The sequence below is a fragment of the Diabrotica virgifera genome, chromosome 1, assembly GCF_917563875.1.
Source record: "Diabrotica virgifera virgifera chromosome 1, PGI_DIABVI_V3a".
Taxonomy (NCBI): domain Eukaryota; kingdom Metazoa; phylum Arthropoda; class Insecta; order Coleoptera; family Chrysomelidae; genus Diabrotica; species Diabrotica virgifera.
The window spans coordinates 122,744,464-122,768,897 of NC_065443.1; the positions used below are offsets into that span (position 1 = coordinate 122,744,464).

A 24,434-nucleotide genomic window follows, 5' to 3' on the forward strand; every position below is an offset into this window, starting at 1 on the left:
TTACCTAATATTCTTTTACCTTTTCTTTTAATATAGCGTCTCATTTTGTCTACAGAATAGATACCTATAAATCAAACACGTGCATGATGATGGTACATGTGCACTGATACATTCTTAACAAGTATTAATCCATAATCAATAGTTTTGTTTCCTTATATGGAAGACAAAATGATCGCACACTTTCTATATTGTTATTTTTCGAAGCTCTAGACTCTAGAATATGTTTTATTTGTTATATTTATTAATTGAAACTATACTGAGAGAAGAATATAACATTACCATAAATATTGTTGTTAAATTATAATTAATATCTTTAATCTATTACCTACACTCTTATTAGTATGCTTTTTTCCACTTTTTTACCAACTCGACGTTGTAAAAGTGATAGTTTTTTAATCACTTTATTTATTTTTAGAAAAATCTCTTTTGTAGTCTTGCTCTTAAAGTACCGTCTTTTTTTTTGAAGGTTGCGATTATTTCTCATGACTTTTGTAGTAGTAACGCTAACTTTAAATGAAAATTGTAGAGAATAGGTTCTATCTTACTTAAGCCTTTCTCTTAACATAAACATAAAATAATAAATATTATAGAAGCTTTTAGGGACTTTCGGTCCTCTGTAATAATGTCTTTCATTCTGCATTTAAATCTTTCAAAAATGCGTATCACTTTTTTCAGGATTCGAAAAAAAAAAGAATGCATTTAAATAGCATTGGACCAAATTTTGCGCCTACCCCCTTAATAGAAATTTGTTAAGGTGTATCCTTTATTTGCATAAAAAATTAGATTTTAAACCCACGCTGAAAATCGTGAACTTAAGTTTTACCCCTACCATTTTGTTGTGTATGAATTCACCTCGTATAGAATCTTAATTGGCACGTTGTTGTTATAGGTCTGGATCCCGCGTATGAAAAAAAAGTTAATTAATAGCAAGCTGAAAATTTGTTAATAGCTTAAGGGTGTCTAGTGGGATAAACTTTGATATATGGGAACACTGGAACAGGGGCAGTTTTAATTGTGGAACAGGTTAAAAATTTGGAATGGTCACACCACGAAAATTGCACATTTATTTTGTCCGACAGAATAGACTTAAACTCTACAAACAGAGATTAAACTCTCATGCAAAAATCAGACTGCTATTTATCACCTATCATAATTCCTGTCATTTGACATATTCTACATGTTCCTCTTATTAAAGCGCCCATTTGGTGATAAATAGCAGTCTGATTTTTGCATGAGAGTTTACTCTCTGTTCGGAGAGTTTAAGTCTATTCTGTCGGACAAAATAAATGTGCCGTTTCCCTGGTCTGACCGTTCCAAATTTTTAACCTGTTCCACAATAAAAACTGCCCCTGTTCCAGTGTTCCCATATATCAAAGTTTGTCCGACTAGACACCCTTAAGCTATTAACAAATTTTCAGCTTGCTATTAATCAACTTTTTTTTCATACGCGGGATCCAGACCTATTACATTGAACAACTTGTAAGTAAGTATATAGACATTTCTTCTTTGAAATATTAAAATGAGTCTTCCTACCAGAAAAGTCAAAATGACCGAAAACGAAGAAGTAATTAAAAACCTAAATACAAAAGAGCTCATGTATACGTCCTCATAAAAGGACTAGCTCTTAAAGAACTACCTACTTAAAGAATCCATAAAGCTACTAATGTACATTTTCAGTGCTGTCCTAAGATTGTGATACTTCCCCTCCTAATGGAAGGTAGCTCAAATCATCCTAATTCATAACCCAACAAAGACTTAACTCAACTATTAGCCTATTGCATTTACCTTCCAACGTGTTTGAAAGGTTTCTCCTGAAAAGAATAGACACTGTTATTACACGTGTTAATTCGGTTTCCGAACACGGCACAATCGAACAGGTTCATAGGGTAGTCAGAATTGCAAGGGATGCTCTCGAGAACAAGAAGCAGTACAGCAGACTTTTTTGTATCTCCCAAATTTTAAATAAGGTCTGGCATAAAGGTCTAATATCAAAACTTAAGAGACAACTTCCTCATCCAATCTGCATACTCCTACAATCACACCTGACCGGAACATCGTTCCAGATAAAACTTAAAGAGGTCCTCACTGCTCTACATTCTATCCACTTTGGCGTACCCCAAGGAAGTGTCCTTTGACCCACACTCTATCTCCTGTTTATAGCAAACATACCAACTTCAGATAGTACAACAATTGCAACATATTTATATTGATGACACTGTCCTAATCGCTTCGTCGTATTCGTCATTATTTTTGTTTTTTTACGACGAATACACCGAATATTAGAAAAATAACGTTGAACGACATAAATTTAGAAACAGTAAGCGAATACATCTACATGGGACAGATAATGAAAGTCAACAAAGAAAATCAAATAGCCGAAATTACCAGAAGAATAAGGTTAGCGTGGGCAGGAATTGAAAAACTGAGTTGGATCTTGAAAAACACTAAAATGGAACGATATTTGAAAACCAGAGTTTGCGATCAGTGTATCCTCCTTATACTCACGTGGACACTTACCAAGGCCAATATGGATAAAATAGTAAAGGAACAAGAGCGATGGAAAGATCAATGCTCGGGGTGAGACTTATAGACAAAAAAAAACAAGGAAATAGATTAGAAGCAAGACCAAAGTAAAAGACACAGGAGAACATGCTGCCAAATTAAAATGGAGCTTCGCAGGAAGGATAAAAGATGGAACCACGAAATACAACAATGGAGGTTATAGTTAGGAAGGAGAAGCAGAGAAAGGCCACAAATGAGATGGGCTGATGACATTAAGAAGATTGGAGGACACAACTAGAAGCAAGTGAAGCAAAATAGAAATCACTGGATTGAATGGGGGAAGAAAAAGAAATCCTAATGGCTTGCCACGAAAATCCAACCCTAGCCACTCAGATACTATAGAGTCAACTAAATAGACTTGAAATATAGTTCTCTGATGTTGCTGATGTGAGTAAAAATATAACATCAACTATTGTGCCACAACAAGATCCCATTTCCTATCTCCCTAATTCAGGAAAGGTGTTGAGTTCATTCTTTATAAGACCGGTTGATAAATCTGAACTGATCCAAACAATCAATAGTATCAAAACCAAATCTTCCTGTAGTACCGATGGACTATCCATAAAAATTTTCTCAAATCTCCCAGACAGTGTGTTGGGAGTCCTCATCTCTCTAATTAATGATTCTTTTGAGAAAGGTAAATTTCCAGAGTGCCTAAAGACGGCCATCAGTATTCCTCTTCATAAGGGTGGTGAAAAATCAAATGCCTGCAATTATAGACCTATTGCATTACTACCGGTAATGCTACTCTTATTACTGTTTTTTGTTTCACTTCATTATATTTTATTTATATTGACGATTTATATAGTTTTCGTAAATTATATTTGTAGTGGAGTCAATGAAGGTGGATATGAGTTATTACCTCAGATTTCGTTGAACCTCCATCGATTTTCATAAAAATTGGTGAGTGGTTAAAGGATACCTCAAGGAACAAAGGTGACATAGTGCCAACTTGCGCTTTTTGCATTTTAGGGGTGAAATACACCCCTTTTTTAAAAATTATTTTTTAGATTTCTGAAAGTGCAGTCACTGTAAGCTTCCTATTTCGTTGAACCTTCATCGATTTTCATGAAAATCGGTAAGTAGTTAGAGGATAACTCAAGCAATAAAAGTTATATAGCATCAACTTGCGCTTTTGCATTTTAGGGGTGCAATACACCCCTACTTTTTAAATTGTAAAAAATGCAGATTTCCGCATTTTGGCGCAAGTAATCTTTAATTAAGAAAAATAAATATTTGTTTTATAATTATGTGCATGAATTACATTTTTTTTTAATTTTTCAAACATTATAGTAACCAAAAATCCGAAAATTAACGAGTCGAAAATCACGAAAACCTTATTCTTCTATATTTCTGAAAGTGTAGTCACTGAATGTTTTCACCCACGATTTCTTTGAACCTTCATCGATTTTCATGAAAATTGTTGATTAGTTAGAGGATACCTCAAAAAACAAAATTGATATGTCACCAAGCTGCGCTTTCTGCATTTTAGGGGTGAAATCCACCTTTTTTTTTAATGATAAAAATGCAGATTTCAGCATTCTGGCTCAAGCAATCTCGTTTAATTAAGTAAAATAAATATTCTTTTACATTTATGTGCATGATTTATAATTTTTATTAATTTTTCAAACCTTATAGCAACCAAAAATCAGAAAATTAGCAAATCGACAATCACGAAAAAAATTATTCTTTTATATTTCCAAAAAGGCAGTCACTGAAGGTTTTCACCCCTGATTTCGTTGAACCTCCATCAATTTTCATGAAAATTGGTAAGTAGTTAGAGGATACCTCAAGAAACAAAAATGATGTGGTACCAACTTGCGCTTCTATCCTGGGGGTGGATGTCACCCCTTCTCATGGGTGAACACTATTTTATTAAAAATAACCCCATAATTAGATAGAGGAGTAAATTCTAAACAAACTTTCTTTTATCAAGTTTATAAATTTTTTATTTAAATAATAATTCATAATTTAATAAAATATTATTGGTACAGTAAAACCTGCCAATAACGGCCACTAAAAATAGAAAACAATTGGCCGTTATAGAAATGTGGCCGCTAATACTAGGTTTCCTTTTCCACAAATACATAAAATATAATTGAAAATTTATTTATTTTAGTAATTAAAGCAAATCTAATTAAATATAATTCTACAAACAAACGGAACATACTAAAACTAAATTCAATTTACTACAATATAAAACAATATCTATACGAAAAAACAACTACAAGAAAAACAGAATTTTTGTTTGTTTTACATTTTTTTAGATAAACGAAACATACTAAAACTAATTTAATATAGGTAATACATAACATAAAACAACATACTATAGCTACTACGAAAAATACGCTTATCACTAAAGTATCGTCGTGCTTTCATGCTATATTCAACAAAACCAACTTGGTACGGCCTTTAATTAGATATCGCAAATCACTTTTGGCTGATTTTGTCTGCATATATATTATGTTTGAAGAATCCCTTTTTTTGAGACTGGATATAGGACATTTCTCAAGTATGAATTCACATTCATGGTATATCGTTGCTATACAGGGATAATAATCATTCTAAAAACACTCATTCAGTTTCGACCAACCCTGTATTAGCTAAAATTAAACGTTTTGCTAGATTAATAATTTTTAACAATAATAGACCATATTAAAAATCACTTTAACATAAATTGATTTTCTGATGTCAAATCACTACAATTATACAGGGGGTGAATATTGCTATGAAATTTAAAAAAAAAACGTAATTATCTTTTAAACTACTTCGTATAACATCACAAAACCTGATATTTTAAGAAATAAAACAAAGAAGAGAATCCAAAAATGTAAAAATATACAGGGTGTTCCATTAAACAAAAGATAATTTTGTTTCACCCTGTCAATATGGGTGGCCCTTTATATTTGGAAATGTATTTAAATTCTAATATTATCTATGCCCCAATCTCACCTAAATAAACTTTTTTCGTATCTCCTACAACAAACGACTAATTGGACTTCCCACAACCTGTATACATACAAAATCTCCGCTATAAAATTTTTTCAAAGAAAATGTTATTGGTTTTTTTAAAATAACTCAGTTAATTTTTGAAATATGAGATTTATCCAAAAACCATTACAGAGCTAAGTAAACGGTCTATAACACTCTATTAAAGATAATTTTCTAAATCCTTTATTTTTTTTTAATACAAGGTGAAGTGGCCCGGTTACATGGTTCTCGCAGTAAAATTTAGGTTTTCAATGTTTCTATCTCGGTTATTTTTTGTCGTAAAAATATATTAAAAAAAGAAAAAGCTTAAATAAAGTTAAAACTAAAATTTTGTTCTTTACCATTTTTTAAGTATATCGAGTATTTTTGGAGTTATTATCAAAAGAATATGAAATTCACGAAAATTTTAAAAATTCTAATTTTTTTAATCGTATTTTTTTTTTTCAAAATTATGCATTCTAAACCGGTCAAAATTGTTGAAGTTATTACTCATGTTAAAATAAATAAAGTTTTAAATGGGTTACTATAAATTTTAATTTTTGTGGAAATGACGTGTGTTTCATTTTTCATTCTTCCCTAAAAAATCTGAAAGGGTCCTCTTATTTCCATCATAACTTACTTAATTTTGATGCTATCGACTTCTTATATAGCTTTTTGATAGTTACCTTTAAGTACTTTATTAAAATGTTTAGTATCTATATTTAACAAAGTGCATCGTTTTCCTGTTATTTAAGCTTGAATACTAAGATTTGAGTACTCGCGGAAAAAAATATACATTCAATTGCATATAACTCACTTTGTATATGTAATAAAGGATTTTTCGAATAAGGAGCTTATTTATTTTCATATTATCTTCGATTTTGGTAATAACAACTTTTTTTAAAGAAACTTATGGTTTTTGAGTTATTTATGAAAAACTGCTTTAAAACATGGATTTTTTTCAGGAAAAATCAAAACTTTTCATCTTTAATAACTCAAAAACTATTGATTTATTGGAATAACTTTATATAACAAATTTTACTTATAATTTGTCACTCTATCGACTAGTGGTATTATTTTTAATAAAATAATTTCCACCCCCGAGAAGGGGTGGCATCCCCCGCCAGGGTAAAAGCGCAAGTTGGCACCATGTCACCTTTGATTCTTGAGGTATCCTTTACATACTTACCAATTTTCATGAAAATCGATGGGGGTTCAACGAAATCGGAGGTGAAAACCTTCACTGACTCCACTATTGTTATTTATTATTGTTCTTATTTATGGTTCTTGTAAGCTTTGTCTATAAAATTGTTAAATTTTTCATGACAATAAAGCATATTTATATTCTATTCTATTGCTAATCTGAACTTATTTTAAAATGTGAATGTGACAATTGTCTCCTATTTTTGTAAATGATTTTTAATGCTATAATAAATAGAACAAATGACTTTATCACAAAATATGATCACCCTGTACATAGGCAAAATCAGATCAATTTGTGTATTTATTAATTACAACAAATTATGCACCAATAAGGTATTACAAAATGTTAATAACAGTTTTTTAAGGTTTTTCCTGTATTGGGATAAAAAAAGAAAATTAGATGTAAAACCCACGCTGAAAATCGTGAACTGAACTTTTACCCCTACCATCTTCTTCTGTATGAATCCACCTCATATAGAATCGTAATTGGCACGTTATTATTACATTGAACCACTTGTATATAGACATTTCCTCTTTAAAATCGTTAAAGTATGTATTGTCATTTAAAAGACGTGACACATATTTTAACATTGATACTCCAAATATAACCAGCTTCAAATCTAACACTATAAACTTTGATAATTATGTTTTTTTATAGCGCTATTGTATTTCGTCGGTGTTACATAAACTTTTCTTTTAAGGAAAATTGCCAGCGAAACTGTGTTAACGGAATTTTTGTTTTGTTCTGGAAATTCATCAGGTGCGTTCAATGAATAGTTGATGATACAAGATGGACCATTGCGAGCAGAAGAAGAGGAAGCGAAATCCAAGGGAGACTGCCAATATTTTTTCGTTACTCAGCTTTGCGTAAGTAATTTTTTATTAATGTATAAAAATATTATATGATTTTTCTTCTTCTTCTTCTTCTTCTTAAACTGCCTTCTCCTCAATTGAAATTAGCTACTGCAATTACAAACTTTTGTCTGTCTCCAGTTGTTATTATTGACTATTCAAAATTTAGCTTTGTCCATTGTCGGATGTTTCTTAGCCACGATCGGCTTTTTCTTCCTAGTCCTCTCTTTCTCTCTCCTTTTACTATTAGTTGAGCATATTAGTACTTATCATTTCTCAGTATGTAGCCTAGATATGATATATTTCTAACTTTCATTGTGTTAAAAAGTTCTCGTTCCTTGCCTATTCTATGCAGTACTTCTTCGTTTGAGGCATTCGATGTCTATGAAATCCTGAGGATTTTTCGGTATTTTAAAGGCCTCCAATATATTTACAGGTAATATTTTAAGGGTCCGCGTTTCAACTGCATACAGAAGAGTCAACCAGACGTGGCAATTTTATAAACGTAGCCGAATTTCGAATTTTTATTGTTTTCTTCTCGATCTGTTCCATTGTTGATCTTATTTCTAGGTCAGCATTTAAACTACTATCATTTCAACATCCCAAGTACTTGTAACCATTACAGCATCCCAAAGTCTAGGTACATTTTGGTTTTTTCGTAGATTTCGTAGGTTTTTTCATTTTGAGGTACACTTTGGTTTTCTTAATGTTTATTTTCATACCAAATTGCTTACAGACCAAATTGTTCTGTCGATGAACCCCATAGACCCAAGTGGGAACCCATAATCAACACCGTATTATCGGTGTAATTATCCCTGTTGATATATTATACTCCATTTACTTTGACACCATCTTTAGAATCCCCCAGTGCTTTTTTAAATAGAAACTCGGAATAACTAATAAATAGCAAGGGTGGCAAAACACTTCCTGGTCTAACTCCTCTCCTAATTTCTACTCATTTCCTTCTAGATCCTTCCCATCCAAACCGACCTCGTGCAAACTTAAATATTGATTCTAACCAGTTTTTTATCCGGTAATTTTCCTGTATTAGAAATGCGATTGAAGAAAAGAAATGCGATTGACAAATATCTCGATGTTTTTTTCGCTTATTAATTTTAACGTTTCTAGATATATTCCACCTGGACCTGATCTCTTATTTGTTTGAGTTGATTAGAAACATTTGTAATTTCGGTTTCCAGAATTTCTGAATTCCTTCGTTGTTGTTAAATTTTCTTGGTTCTTTTCATATGCCGTTAAAAAGTATTTTGATATACAGTCGAACCCGCTTAATAGAATACCTGTTATAATAGGAATATTCTGCTTTAAGGAATAGAAATTTGAGGTACCGAAACGTTTCTACTAGCCACCAATGAACGATTATTAGAATATCCCGGTTATAAGAATACTTTCCTTGGCACGAAGGCTATTCCAATAAGCGGGTTCGACTGTAGTTCGTGGTAAGACTGTTTTCTTTTTAGTCGACGTGAGTTATTTTACTTTTTTTGTGTACATTAAAAAAACCGTACCTTTATTGCAGTTCATCTCGGTTATTTTTTTTCGAATTATTTTATTTAGTCTTGTGTATTCTTTGTCCTTGTCATCTTATCCTTTATATTCTCTTCGTTTGCCCATTAACTGTAAAATATCTTTTATTATCTATTCTTGTTTGTTAGTTCTGGGTGTTGTTTTAAGGTGTTTTTCTATTCCATTGTTAATTTGCTCTTTAACAATTTTCCACAGAACCTTAACCTCATCGGACTCAGTATTTCTATAGTGGTCAATATTTCCTAAATTTTTGTCTAATTCTCTGTGTACTGTCTGTTGTATGGTTCTTCAATAATTGGATACCTAGTATGTGTTGAGGTTTTTGTTTCTTATTGTTATTGCCTTGTGTTTTGTTTTGTTGTATATTTTGTGTGAAATACCAAATTTTTTTATAAACCGTAATATTTGTAATTGGACGGTTGCGGACTATATTTTACGTTAAAAATATATAATTTTAATTAAAATAATACTTTTAGAAAGAAAAAAAAATTACATTTCTAATTTCAGGAGTTTCTTTTGGAGAGAGACAGCTAGACTGACTTAATTGTTTATTAATTCCAAAACCTTGTGAGATCTTACAACCTGCCTATTTTGTTATGTAGTTAACAAAGTTGTTTTAAAAGCTTTCTTCTACAACCGTGTTAAAAATGCAATTTTTAGCACTCTATACGAGCGTAAAAATGCTACTTTAAGGCACTAGTGCTTTAAAATATTTTTAAGGCACTGGAGTTCGTATTGACCGTATAGGCAATTTTGATGTAATGTCAAAAAAATATAAAAATGGAATGTCAGTCAAGTTCAAGTAAAAGTTTTTGTAGATATTGTCCTGTAATTACCTTTGTAGAAAAAATATTGTATGATATGCGTGTTAAAAAGTACATTTTTAAGGCACTCATGTGATTTGCAGAACTCGCTATCGCTCATTCTGCAAACTTTCACATGCGTGCCTTAAACGTGTACTTACTTTTAACACTTATATCATAAATAACTATTAAAATTGGTTACATCAAACAAAAGTAGGTACCTACTGAATTTAACATATGGAATTAAAATAATTTTTTAAGTTGAGTTGAGTTGAGATGAGTTTATTACTTGTTTTATAATATAATTCAAATGTATTTTTTTCTTTTCACATTCCAAAACGTTTAATGGCTTTGTTTATTTGTGTTTTAATTGTTTTTTATTATGATGTAATCAAGGGGAGTAGTATTATTACCTGCAATTAATGATTAGTTTTCACGTGTGGTGGTATTTTTGATATAAAAGCATTGATTTTCATACATATTTTTTATCTGTTTTTGTGGTATTTTTTATCTGTCTTGTTTTAAAAATTAGCAATAGGGCTTTTCATCGATTGTCATTTGTTTCGAGCTTCTGTCATGTGTCACATGATATTAATATATCTCCGTCATACGTCTTTGGTGTGTATCATTGGTATATACCAATAACGTATGACGTAGATATATTAATATTATGTGACACATGACAGAAGCTCGAAACAAATGACTGTGAATGAAAAGCTCTATAGAATACTTCTCGACTGTGTGCTCCATATTTTGTTGTTCTTGTTTCTACTCTTTATACAGGGTGTTTGGTAAAGAATGGGCATAGCTTAACCTTAGATTCCTGAGTTCAAAATAGGTCGATTTAAGCTAATTTACCTTAGTACGAAAGTTGATTATTACTGAAATACAGGGTGTCAAAGTTAAATTTTTATTTTATTTATTCTTGAATATTTCCTGACAGGCATGAGCTAAGAACACGAAATTTGGTAAGCGAGGCTTTTATAAGGCAAGAAATTTAAATTCGCCACTAAAAATGATGTTTCACCCGGAGGGCGCCACATACGTCTTTCAGCGCTCATTTAATACGTTCAATTTTTTTATCCCCCATCTACATACTTTTTGAATCAACATTTTTATTCTCTTAATATTTCTCTTAATATTATCTAAAAAAGATATACTACATTCATCTCGCTAAACTTAGCCGTTTTCGAAATAAACGCATTTTAAATCTGCGATGCAACATAATTTTTTGCATAATATCATTGTAGTTACACCCGAAATAGTTACTAAGGTACCAAGGGTATTATAAGGATAATAACGCTTGAGGTCAATGGTGTATAATATATCGAGGGCCTATGGCCCGAGGTATATACGTTGACCGAAAGCGTTATTATCTATAATACCCGTGGTGCATTCAACACTTCATGTCCGACTAAATTCTTCTTTATTATGCAAAAAATTTGAATGAATTTTGAATTATTTAGTTTTCAAATATGTAAGTACATTTACCAGCAATAATTGTAACGTAATTGTGGTTACCATAGTTTTACTTAGGTTTTTATTTTTCAACTAGTATTTAACTAGTTATTTAAATTTAACGCCACAGGGCGTTATTTTTCAAAATAACGCACTGGGACTAGGGCATTATATCGTATTTAACTGACTTCGAAATCATGTCATTATTTGTCAAATGATATACCAGTCGGACATTAAATGCAAATTCCATTAGAAGAAATTTGCGATACATTTTTGGAAATTATTATGGCTTTAAGTTTATTTTTCGGGTATAACTACAATGATATTATGCAAACATTTATGTTGCATAGCAGATTTAAAATGCGTTTATTTCGAAAACGGTTAAGTTTAGCGAGATGAATGTAGTATATCTTTTTTAAGTAAAAATATTAGGAGAATAAAAATTTTGATTCAAAAAGTAAGTAGAGTGGGGGATAAAAAAATTGAACGTATTAAATTAGCGCTAAAAAACGTATGTGGCGCCCTCTGGGTAATAAATACATCATTCTTGGTGACGAATTTAGGTTTCTCGTCCCAAAAAACCTCCGCCTACCAAATTTAGTGTTGTTATCTCATGCCTGTCAGGAAATATTCAAGGATAAATAAAATAAAAGTTTAACTTTGACACCCTGTATTTCAGTTATTAGTAACTTTCGTACTAAGGTAAGTTAGCTTAAATCGACCTCTTTTAAGCTCAGGAATCTAAGGTTAACCCTGTAATCGTCACACCTTAAATTCATTGAAATAAAATTCTAAAAATTCGTGTTTTTAAGCGACTATGAACGCATCAGTCGGGTTGGTATATGCAATTTTTGTATAAAAAGTGGAGTTTGAAAATGTTGCTCTCAAGTAACATTATCCATTAGTGGTATAATGAGAACGTTGCTCCAAAGCAACACTAAGAGTTTGAGGTTAAAATTTTTGTATTGTGCAAACGGGGGATCACCACTAACAAAAGTAATTTTTTAGGGCTTACAATATGTAAGAAAAACTACAGAAATAAGCAAACTTGAACTACAAAGTTATAAGAAAAAACAAAGTTGAAAATTTATGGAGTTATGAAAATTAAAAAAACAATTATTGGCCTGTGTAAAGTATAGTCTCATGTCACATTTTTGACACAGTATTGTCGCGTAGCCATTCTTGCAAAAGCGGCATCTTCCTTTTGGTCTATAGATAAGTCAATGTCCTACGTTGTCTTTCCTAGTGATGTCATATGGTCGACTTTTCGTAGGAGTTACAATTTTTTCGACCATCTCGTTCAGTGAAGGCCGCCCTTCTTTTTTATTTTACCTGTTTGGTAAAAAGATTCAGCTATGTCCATTTTAAACTTTTTTTAAGATATTTGTATAATATTCATTAGGTATTTTCATTTTCTTGGGTTGTAGCTCTTCCAAAGCTATTTCTGCCTGATCAATATCAGATTCTTCTATTACCAACTACATAAATTTAGTTCTACCTATTTGCATTTCATAATATTCATCTCCCCAATCTGCAACTAAACACTTATCAAAATGCTTACTTTCGATGTCCTCATCATTGGATATATTTTCTGTATCTAATACATCTGCCCTAACAGGAACTACGTAGCTCGTTATTTTTTAATAACACGTAAGAAGAGGAATATCTATATTTATGAAAAGAAAATTGATGTTTTTACCATTACCACTTAGCCTCAATGTTGATTCCAAGCAACATACTTTTTAGGTGAAGTTTTTGCTAAAACTTCTCAAAATAGAAAGTAACTGTATCTTGTAGATTATAAATATGTACACCTTTCCTAAATGTAGTCTGAAAATATTACAGCAAAATACATGTTTTTAGATACCGATTTGTTTATATTTAACTATCAACGTCGGCACTATGACACTGCTGTTGAAATCTCACACTCGAAATTATGTTTCCTAAGTTAAACTATTTTAATACAGGTGGCGCACATGCTCAAATCATAGACGAAAGGTTGTTGCTTGCATACCACACCGTCCTACTGTGGTAAAATTCGACTTATATGGAAATTTAGCAGTTTGAAGTCAACGTTGCTTGAGAGCAACAAGCGCGCTTACAGGGTTAAGATATGGCCCCTTCTTTACCAAACACCCTGTATAATACAGCCTTCTACTTGTCTTGAATTTAAAATTTTGCTTAGACCTGTACAATACAATACTCAGCAACATTATTTCTTGATTTTTATATCATCAACTTGCGTGTGTTTAGTCTAGTTGGAAAAATGTGTAATACTTATGCCCGATAGCAACTTCCCTTTCTAGTATATAAACAGTTTTATTGCCTATTCTCTGCCTTTAGGAGCACGGCAGGGATGCCTCTTATCGCCCCCGCTTTTCAACATTTACTCCGAAAAAAATTTCAGAAATGCACTTTCTGAAAAACAAGGAAAAATAATTTTGTAAACGGTGAAGTCATCAATAATTTGTAATATTCAGACGACACAATACTCTTAGCTTTTACTCAAGATCTGCAAACATTATTTGATAGTGTCGTTGCGAGTTGTAAGGAATCAGGTCTGGATCTGAACATACTGGAGATGGAAAACTAAAATAATCGTAAGAACTAAAAAACAGAATATAAAGCCGCCTATATATGTAAATAATAACAAACCTGAGCAAGTTAACCAAATTGTTTACCTTGGGTATCAGTTCAATTGTAACGCAGAGAGTCACGTCGAAATTAAATCTAGGATAGAGCAGGCCAGAGCCGCTTTTAGAAGAATGTCCAAGGTATGTTCACAGACCTAAAATTGGCATTGAGAATCCTCCCACTTCGTTGCTACGTGTTCTCGATCTTACTTTATGGTGTCGAGTCTTGACTGTGAATAAAATCGATCTAAATCGCCTTTCGTTTTCGAAATGTGGTGCTGTAGAAGAATTTTGAAAGTTTCTTGGGTGAAGAAGATTCGAAATTCCACAATACTAGAAGGTCTCAGGAAGACTACTGAGATTATAAAAAGAATCCAGAAGAGAAAGCTTGAGTATTTCGGATAAGTAATTAGTGGTCCCAAATAATATAGGTTACTACAAAATATTATGCAAGGGAAAATAGCAGACAAACGCAGTCTAGGACGAAGAATAACTTCATAGTTGAAGAACTTGCGAGATAGGTATCTAGGGTGTTGATACAAGCGTGCTATTTAGGTTGACAGCGAATAAAATTAAGATAGCTATGATGGTAACCAACGTTCTTAAAGGACATGGTACATGAAGAAGAAGAGAATTGCCTAGACTACGCTCTATTTTCAAATCTCCCCTGTAATTAAAAACGTCTCGGTGTAATTATATTAAAATTGCATGAAATCATTGGCCTAATATAAACCCAGCATCACCCTTTTTGTTAAGTACCCTCTTGGAATGTTCCTATTACTCTTCGAATATTAGTTAATCTGGTCAACTGTAATAAATAGAGACCAGCCCCACATTTGAGTTCATTTCATAGTTCATAGTCATAGTTTCATAGTCGTGATGTCTGTTGACGTGAATTTATAATTGCTTAATCAAAATCTCACAAGTAAGTTAGGGTACGGTACTCTCGTTAAAACATAAAATGCAGAAAGATATTCTTATCTTCGTAGAATCCTTCCCTGGACTGGCATTCAATTGCTGTAATCATCAACATGTCACCACCACCTTTTTTCAAACTATAATCCAATATAATTGACATTATTAAGTCTGTTCCGTGGTGTGGTTGTGGTGCGTGTGATAATCTTATTGTCCACGGAAACAAATAAAATAATAATAAATAAATGTAAAACAACAAACTGTCAATAATATATTTATTTCGGTAAAACAGCGTAAACAGAATTCTCGAAGAGGGTGTTTGTAGACCTTTTTCCGATGCCCGCTGAAATGTGACTGGTGGCTGAACAAAACTAAAAACATTTATGTTGTCACATGTGGTTTTTAAGAGGGTCCATTTAAAAACTGATTTATTGACATAAAGAGGCTTGTTAAATGTAATTTATTAGATCTGGTAAAAAACTATTTTTAATGGGAAATTAGATCTGGTATTTTTAAACTGTATGCTATACTATATTTAAGCTATATGATAAGAAAACTGCAAGAAGAATATGAGGTGGCAGGTAAACATGAATATGAGAAAATGTGAATATCTCTCAGTGGGAACAGATGAAATATGCGATCTAGTCTTGGAAGACGACAAAATAAAAGGCGTGCAATCCTGCAAATATTTGGGGGTCATTTTCAATAAGATTATCGCAGATGAAATCAGGGAAAGAATAAACAAGGGCATAACAGCGACCCGTGCCTTAAACTCTCTTCTCTGGCAAAAAACAATTCGACGAGAAACCAAAAAACACATTTACGGAAGTAGGTATAGTCCAAAGTATTACACTTTAATGTTCGGAAGTATGGGACGTCACCAAAGCTAACAGAAACAAACTTATGACGACAGAAATGGATTATCTGAGACGAAGCTGCGGTAGATCGAAACTGGAGAGAATTAGAAACGAACAAATAAGAAACGAAATGAAAATGGAACGAAATATCAATGAAGACATAGAAAGAAAACAATTAATCTGGTTCGGACATGTTAAAAGAATGCCATACAGATGGCCTAGAAAAGTACTGGAATGGATCCCTCCTGAAAGAAGAAAGAGAGGACGACCACGGAGAAGTTCGCGCAACGATATTGATGAAACAATGGCGGATGGCGGCAAGAGACCTAGAAGAGAGCAGAGTTAATGTGAATTTTAAATGAAGCGTATTATCAGAGTATTATTTCGTTTAAGAGGAATAAGTTAATAACTAAAATTAGCAATTAAAAAATAGTAATTGAAGCTAGCCGCCACAAGTCCTACTTCCTTAGATGACTCTTTGTGATATGTTTTCGATAAGTCAATCTTCTGTCCAGATGCATTGCTGATTATTTAACTTTAGGCACCAGCTTGAGGTAAAGTGTGGCTGTTCATTTGGACTGGTGGACATGTTTCTTTTAGAGAAAGAATGTGTTGATTTTGTTTCGTTTGCTTTCATACGCCGTTTGTATAATGTGCATTCCATGTCAAATCACTCAGGCAAAAAATTTTGGATCTGCGATTTGTCTGAAAATTGGTATAATATAGCTTCTGCGGGACGTAAAAATAAGATATTTAAGGTCAAAAAATCTTCTTCTTCTTTTTTCTCAAAATGTTATTTTATGCGATTTTACAGTGATTTGGTGTTTATTTAAACAAATTTGCATTTTCTGTCGTAAAGTATCAATGAAAAACATAATATTTTAATAGAAAGGACTCAAAAATGTCATTATATGGCATTATAACAAGTTATTTTGAATCAAAACAAGTTTTTGATCAAATTTTATAGTGTAAAAAACGTTAAAATACCGTTTTTTACATTTTCCTCCATTCACAAAATACATCATCATCGATTTGGCTGAAAATTTGCCCACAGATAGCCAAAAGATAGGACTTTAAGTGGTTAGAAGTATTTGAATTATATTACAATACCAAAAAAGTTACATGCAGTAATATCAGATCAAAAGTAAATATTAGTCCAGTCGGGCTAGAATTTGACCTTGAATGCCAAGCTGCCCAAAATTTTATTTTTCTGATCTTTCGGGGAGTCAATAGTAGCCTAAATTTAAAATCACGAATGAATTCCTCCGTTACGTTAGCCGCCATCTTGATTTTAAAGGAGAACCTGTTTTGCTCAATATCTCCGCCATTTTTAACTTTTCGACAAGAAGGTAGGAACTGAAATTGTTCCAAATAAATCGTATTTACAATTATTACAATTTCTTTTTAACATTTTTGTCGTGAGGTCGATATTTTCGAGTTAATTGCACTTACAGTAGACGCCTACATTTTTGACTATAATATTGCATGTAACTTTTTTGGTATTGTAATATAATTCAAATCCTTCTCACTATTTAAAGTGATATGTTTTGTCTATCTGTGGGCAAATTTTCAGCTAAATCGATTATGATGTATTTTGGGAATGGAGAAAAATGTAAAAAACGGTAATTTAACGTTTTCTACACTATAAAATTCGATCAAAAGCTTGTTTTGAATCAAAGTAACTTGTTATAATACCATATAATGTCCCTTCTATTAAAATATTATGTTTTCCATTGATACTTTACAATAGAAAATGCAAATTTGTATAAATAAACACCAAATCACTGTAAAATCGCATAAAATAACATTTTGAGAAAAAAGAAGAAGACAATTTTTTGACCTTAAATATCTTATTTTTACGTCCCGCAGAAGCTATATACCAATTTTCAGACAAATCGGAGGTCCAAAATTTTTTTTGCTCCAAAATTGAGTGATTTGAAATGGAATGACCCATAACCATTTTGAAGATTGTTCAGAATGGTTTCTAACTGCCTTGATGTCTTCTTTGAAACCTTATTCAATTTCTCTATTTGTATACCTATTTTTGACTTCCATGTTAAAAAGACCATGTTTTGACCAAAATTTTACAAAAAACTTATTTTTAACTTCCAGGTACACAGTAAGTTTATTCAAAAAAGCTTACAAAAACAACGACCTCGAAGAAGACGACCTATACGATGTCCTTAAAGCATGTAGCTCGGCTAAATGTGGAGACAAATTGGAGAGACAATGGATAATCGAAAACAAAGCAAAGAAAGAAAGGAACCCTTCAATATATCGACTCATGTGGGCCAGGTTTGGGAAGAGGTATATTCTGATCGGGTGTATACATTTATGCTGGAAAATATTTAATAGGTAAATAGTACTTAAATTATTCACTTGTACAAAATCTGTTATTTTAGAACCGTTTTTTTAAAACAATATGTTACATAATATTCGACGCTTGAATAGATATCACAATAATAATGATAAAAATTGTTGGTGATAACGTTTTTTTCTAGACTTAATGGAAAGTCTTAAGATCTTATGTTGAATCATTACTGAGAGCAAATAAATTTTGGAGAAGTTGGAAGGTTGGAGAAGGCAGTGGCGTGCTGGCCATATAAATGAATCGGTGCAATCACCGAGAAGCCACGGCCTCTTGAGGCCGGTCAAATAGGTTTTTTCACAAAATATTTTAGATGTAACAAAAAAAAAATGTTTTTTTTTAATTTCAAAAACATTTCAAAAAAATTAATTTTTTGTGTTAAATTTGTATTAAAAAATAGAATATTGCAAAATACTAAAATTATAAAAAATCGAGTTAATGATGAATATGTTCAGTCTACATAAAATATGAAGGATGCTATTACTGATCTAAATGATAATGAACATGAAGTAACAATTGTTGTTGATATCGTGAAAACTTCACCTCCGTGTGGTACTAAAAATGTAAAGATCTTGCTGTTTGCATAAGTACAACTTATATCAGTATGCTTATCCAAATTTAAATATAGTATATAAGCATTTATTAACTCTTTCAATGGCACATGTATCTTGCGAAAGAAACTTTTCAACGTAGAACTATATAACAAATCTGTTAAGAAGTACTTTAACACAAGTCCACTTGGAAACATTTATGCTAATGGCTATAGAAAAATAGGTATTAGCTTTGTATGAGCTTAAAAATGATGAAATAATCGACGAATTTGCTCAAAAATCTACTTTAATGCGGAAATTATTGATCGAGAGTTAAGTAATTATTTTATAAAATAATTGCAAAATAATGTTTAGATTCATCATCATCAATGGTGCTACAGCCCTATGAAAGAGCCTCGACCTTCCCAAGTCTATTATTGGGTTATTCCCAGTTTATTATTGGGCCAGTATGTTTAGATTTGTTGGGTTGTATTAACATTTAAATATTGTTAAATTAAAGTATTTGCACTGTACTTGTATTTGGACTCTCTTATACAGTGAGGACGTTTGAGTTGGAATAAATTCATTATCTCGAGAATGGACGAATTTGAAGAGAAATGCTGAGACAGGTCGATTTTTATTTTTAAATTATGACTTTTTGGTATGTACATCGTACTCGTGATGTCTTCCATCTGGGCGTGATGACGTAATCGATGATTTTTTTAAATGAGATTAGGGGTTGTGTGATAGCTCATTTGAAAGGATATTTAATTATCTATTCCGCAATATAAACATTAATATAATTATTTATACAGGGTGTACAAAAAAAAATATTTTATTAAATTAATTTACACAAAAAGAAGAATGTAAGCAATTTATTTAATTCACAATACATTTTTCTGCTATCATAAAAACAGGTAATATTGTTTATTTCACAAATATACATTGCTTTTCGCTTAAATTCAAAGGTGGGTGGCAGTTTTAACATTGAATTTAAGCAAAAAGCAATGTTTATTTGTCAAATAAACATTTCTTTCTGTTTCCTGACAGCACTCAAATGTATTTTGAAATAAATGAATTACATACATTCTCCTTTTTATCTCAATTAATTTAATTAAAAAAATTTTTTTGGACTCCCTGTATAAATAATTATGTTAAAATTTATACTACTGAATAGAGAATTAAATAACTTTTCAAATGAGGTATCATACGACTCCTGCTCTCATTTAAAAAAAATCATCGATTACGTCATCACGCCCAGATGTATGACATCACTAGTATGACATATATGCCAAAAAGTCATAATTTAAAAATAGAAATCGACCTGTCTCAGGATTTCTCTCCAAACTCGCCCCTTCTCGAGATAATGAATTTATTCCAACTCAAACGTCCTCACTGTATAATTGATTTACTAAAATTCAACTTACTACATAATTGAAAAATTCTTAAAATTCTATTTTACTTTTATCTTAATTACATTAAATTCCTATATATTTATTCAGGAAATTATGGTTTCTGCCTTACAATACAATGAGTGCATACAAAATTGTCATACATATGTAATTTATTATTTGTAACATTGCTTATTCTTATTAAAAAAAAATCATTGAAGTCAAAATTTTATATTTGATTTAAAAATAATTTATTTTTTTTGTTTTTTTTTATTTTATAAATAACGAATAAAACATCCTGATAATAGAAGGTAAAAGTAGGATGGGAGGCCGCTTTTCTATAAAATCACTGGGCCGCTTGAAAAACATCAAATTGTATAGGGAAAAATTAGGACGAGTTGAATAAAGGAGAGATATACAAGAGTTTTATGAGGTCTGCTTTGATGTACGACGGTGAAATGCGGCCTGCAAAGAAGATTCAGGAAAAAATATGGAAGGAGCTGAAATAAAAATGTTACTGTAGATGTTGGGTAAGACTACAAGAGATTAGATCAGAAACGAAGGCTACAGCTGTTGGAAGTTAAGGGAAAGAGATGTAGAGGAAAACAGAGGAAAATATGGAAGAACTGTGTGGTAAAAGACGAAAGAGAAAGTTTTAAATGAAGAAATAAGTGGCGAAGAAGAGTAAGGAACTGCGATCCCTAAAAATGGGAAAAGCTGAAGAAGAATAAGAAAAATACTTTGCCGTTTTGTCACTTATATAACATACAGTCCGTCGTCTGTCTAATATACTTACCGTTGCACGTCATTATCTACGTCAGAGATCTAAGTTGACATAGTTGCCAAAGTATAAAAATATCCTGAATCTATTTTAAATCGAATAGATCACATAATTATCGCAAAAGTGGATTATACAACAAAACAAATTAATGTTCAATATAAATAATAAAAACATTAGAAATAGACAACAAGAATTAAGTTATAATCTTACGTTAAAGTAAATAATAAAAACAATAAATGTAATAAAACAAATACTTACAGTAAATACCGCAATTGTCAAATAAATGTTACCAATTTATGCCAAAATATCACCTTCGTTCGATTACAGTTACAGTGTGTTCCGAACAAATGTGCTTCAGAAAAACGCTTTATAATCCATTTACACAAGTTAAATGAAACATATGTTTGTGTATTTCTTTAAGTTAAAATTAATAGAAAACTTCAAATATTATTTCTACGCGTATATAATAAGATATGTCTAGGGGCTGTAATTCCAGTGTACTTAGCAAAACGATTCTAAAAAGAAAACACCACCGCCTAAATATTTCGTGTCGGTATCATGTGACGTCACGGGCTATGACGCGGATGACGTGCAACGGTAAGTATATTAGAAGGAGTATAAATTTGTTTGCTCCCTTTTATTGTGCTATCGAAGTCATTTAAGAAATAATCACTGAAATGACTGATGGAAAAACTACTTTACTGTTGACGAAGAATCAAGTATGTACTCTTTTTATCGAAACAAACGATACAATTGTTCCTTTGAATAATTTATCTTCTGTAGTTTTTCTACGAATCTAATTATTTTCTTTGTCATGTTCACATTTGTTACATTTAATTTATTAAATGACAATTTCAAACTAATTCTTTTTATTCTTAAGTTAATTTTCTCGGTATAGTCTTCTCGGAAACCATCCATTTAATTCAAATTTTAAATCAAGCAAATAATGTTAATATTAAATAAATAAAGTTAAAGTGGAGCACGTGGTTGTTGTTGTTGTTAAGATCCACAATTGAGTAATGAGAGAATTAACTTTGACCGGTAATTTCGTCGTTTACTTTCCTGATTTCTAATATCTTCTAAACCGTCCTGCTTCTCTAGTCGATTACCATTTAGTGAATTATGGTGCAGGAAATGAATTTTCAAGGTTTGTCTGGAAGTGGTGTCGGCCAATACAAAACAACATTTGAATAATTGTAGTATTGTTATATAGGTCTGGATCCCGCGTATGAAAAAAAAGTTGATTAATAGCAAGCTGAAAATTTGTTAATAGCTTAAGGGTGTCTAGTCGGACAAACTTTGATATATGGGAAAACTGGAACAGGGGAAGTTTTAAATGTGGAACAGGTTAAAAATTTGGAAGGGTTAGACCACGAAAACGGCACATGTATTTTGTCCGACAGAACAGACTTAAACTCTCCGAACACAGATTAAACTCTCATGCAAAATCAGATTGCTATTTATTACCAAATGGGCGTTTTAATGAGTGGAACATGTAGAATATGTCAAATGACAGGAATTATGACAGGTGATAAATAGCAGTCTGATTTTTGCATGAGAGTTTAATCTCTGTTCGGAGAGTTTAAGTCTGTTCTGTCGGACAAAATAAATGTGCCGTTTTCGGGCCTGACCCTTCCAATTTTTTAACCTGTTCCACAATTAAAACTGCCCCTGTTGCAGTGTTCCGATATATCAAAGTTTATCCGACTAGACACCCTTAAGCTATTAACAAATTTTCAGCTTGCTATTAATCAACTTTTTTTTCATACGCGGGATCCAGACCTAATAGCAATATTATGATTTATTAGGTAAACTTGGTGGCTAGTTTCACATCACATTTTCCAAAATGGTCAATAGATTAAAAGAAGCAGTTATTAAGAAATAACAATAATAAATAAATTACTAAACGAGAAAAAATAAACACTACAAAAAATATAAGAAAGTATAATTAACTATTTAGATGTGAAATAAGCCACAATTAAATTGAAAAAAATAATTTTATTAACGTTTTGACGCCCAAATCGGGTGTCGTTGTCAAAATACAAAATACTACTGTAGTATTTTGTACTTTGACAACCACACCCGATTTGGACGTCGAAACGTTAATCAAATTATTTTTTCTTTCAAAAGGCAAAGTGTTCAACCTATTATTAACATTAATAATATCGAAAAATATTAAAAATATTACTAAAAGATTTTTAATTGAAAACTTATTGGTCCATTTCCCTGGTAACACCTATATGGCTTCTAAAAATTGCAAGCCAGATGGATGCTGAAGCGAAGAAGACAAGAGGGAATTCAAAAACTTACAATTCACGACCCCGTCTATTCAGCTGGTAAATTCCAACGGAAAATGGACCTAGTTACTCAAAGGAATAAAGACCAATATAAAAATAAAATAAAAATTCCATTTTTATTCAGTTGCAATGCGAAGGCAAAACCGTCTTATTTTTCACTTAGGACAGCGAGAAAACCAGCACTCTAAATAGACGATTTTCGACTCTATTTGGAGTCATCATCAGAGAGGTGTAGGTTTGCTGCTCTCTGCCCGAAGTGTCAAAACTACGAAAGCTTATCCGCGCATTGCAACTGACGTTTATGAAGTAGGTGACTAGCGTCATCTGGCAACTGAAAGGCAAAGTTTTTAACCTAATAGAAACAATAATATTGAAAAATATTAAAAATATTACTAAAAGATTTTTAATTGAAAACTTATTGTTCCATTTCCCTGGTAACACCTCCATGGCTTCTAAAAATTGCAAGCCAGATGGATGCTGAAGCGAAAATCGTTGATTTAGAGTGCTGGTTTGCGCTCCCTGTACTAACTGAAAAATAAGACGGTTTTGCCTTCGCATTGCAACTGAATAAAAATGAAATTTTTATTTCATTTTTATATTGGTCTTGACTCCTTTGAGTAACTAGGTCCATTTCCCGTTGGAATTTACCAGCTGAACAGACGGGGTCGTGAATTGTAAGTTTTTGAATTCTCTCTTGTCTTCTTCGCTTCAGCATCCATCTGGCGTGCAATTTTTAGAAGCCATGAAGGTGTTACCAGGGAAATGGACCAATAAGATTTCAATTAAAAATCTTTTAGTAATATTTTTAATATTTTTCAATATTATTAATGTTTCCATTAGGTTGAAAAATTTGCCTGTCAGTTGCCAGATGACGCTAGTCACCTACTCCATAAACGTCAGTTGCAATGCAGGGATAAGCTTTCGTAGTTTTGTCTCTCTGATGATGACTCCAAATAGAGTCGAAAATCGTCGATTTAGAGTGCTGGTTTGCGCTCCCTGTTCTAAGTGAAAAATAAGACGGTTTTGCCTTCGCATTGCAACTGAATAAAAATGGAATTTTTATTTTATTTTTATTTTTTTCATTTTAATTGTGTCTTATTTCCTATCTAAATAGTTAATTATAAAAATGCCACAAGGAAATAGCTTAACAACATAAAAAGTATATATGAGATTACTCCAAGTCTGACTACAAACGTAATCAGATCTGGAGCTAGGGAGGGGATGACATGTTCCGTATGGCAGATTTTAGGGGGCGGCTAATTTTGAAAA

At 31.8% G+C, this 24,434-nt stretch overlaps 1 protein-coding gene across 4 annotated transcripts in view; it reads left to right on the plus strand.

Moving 5' to 3' along the window:
• LOC114333773 (ATP-binding cassette sub-family C member 4-like) overlaps positions 1-24,434 on the plus strand; it is a 91,881-nt gene that overhangs the window by 30,083 nt on the left and 37,364 nt on the right. Inside the window, exons 2-3 of one of the 4 annotated variants that reach the window (XM_028283768.2) lie at positions 7,437-7,602; positions 17,911-18,153. In XM_028283768.2, the coding sequence (XP_028139569.2) occupies positions 7,526-7,602; positions 17,911-18,153 (320 nt within the window). In that variant the 5' untranslated portion in view covers positions 7,437-7,525. Of the gene's footprint in view, positions 1-7,255; positions 7,603-11,263; positions 11,413-17,910; positions 18,154-24,434 lie in introns of those variants that run through there. The other 3 variants (XM_050644058.1, XM_028283770.2, XM_050644060.1) reach the window with 3 other exon arrangements.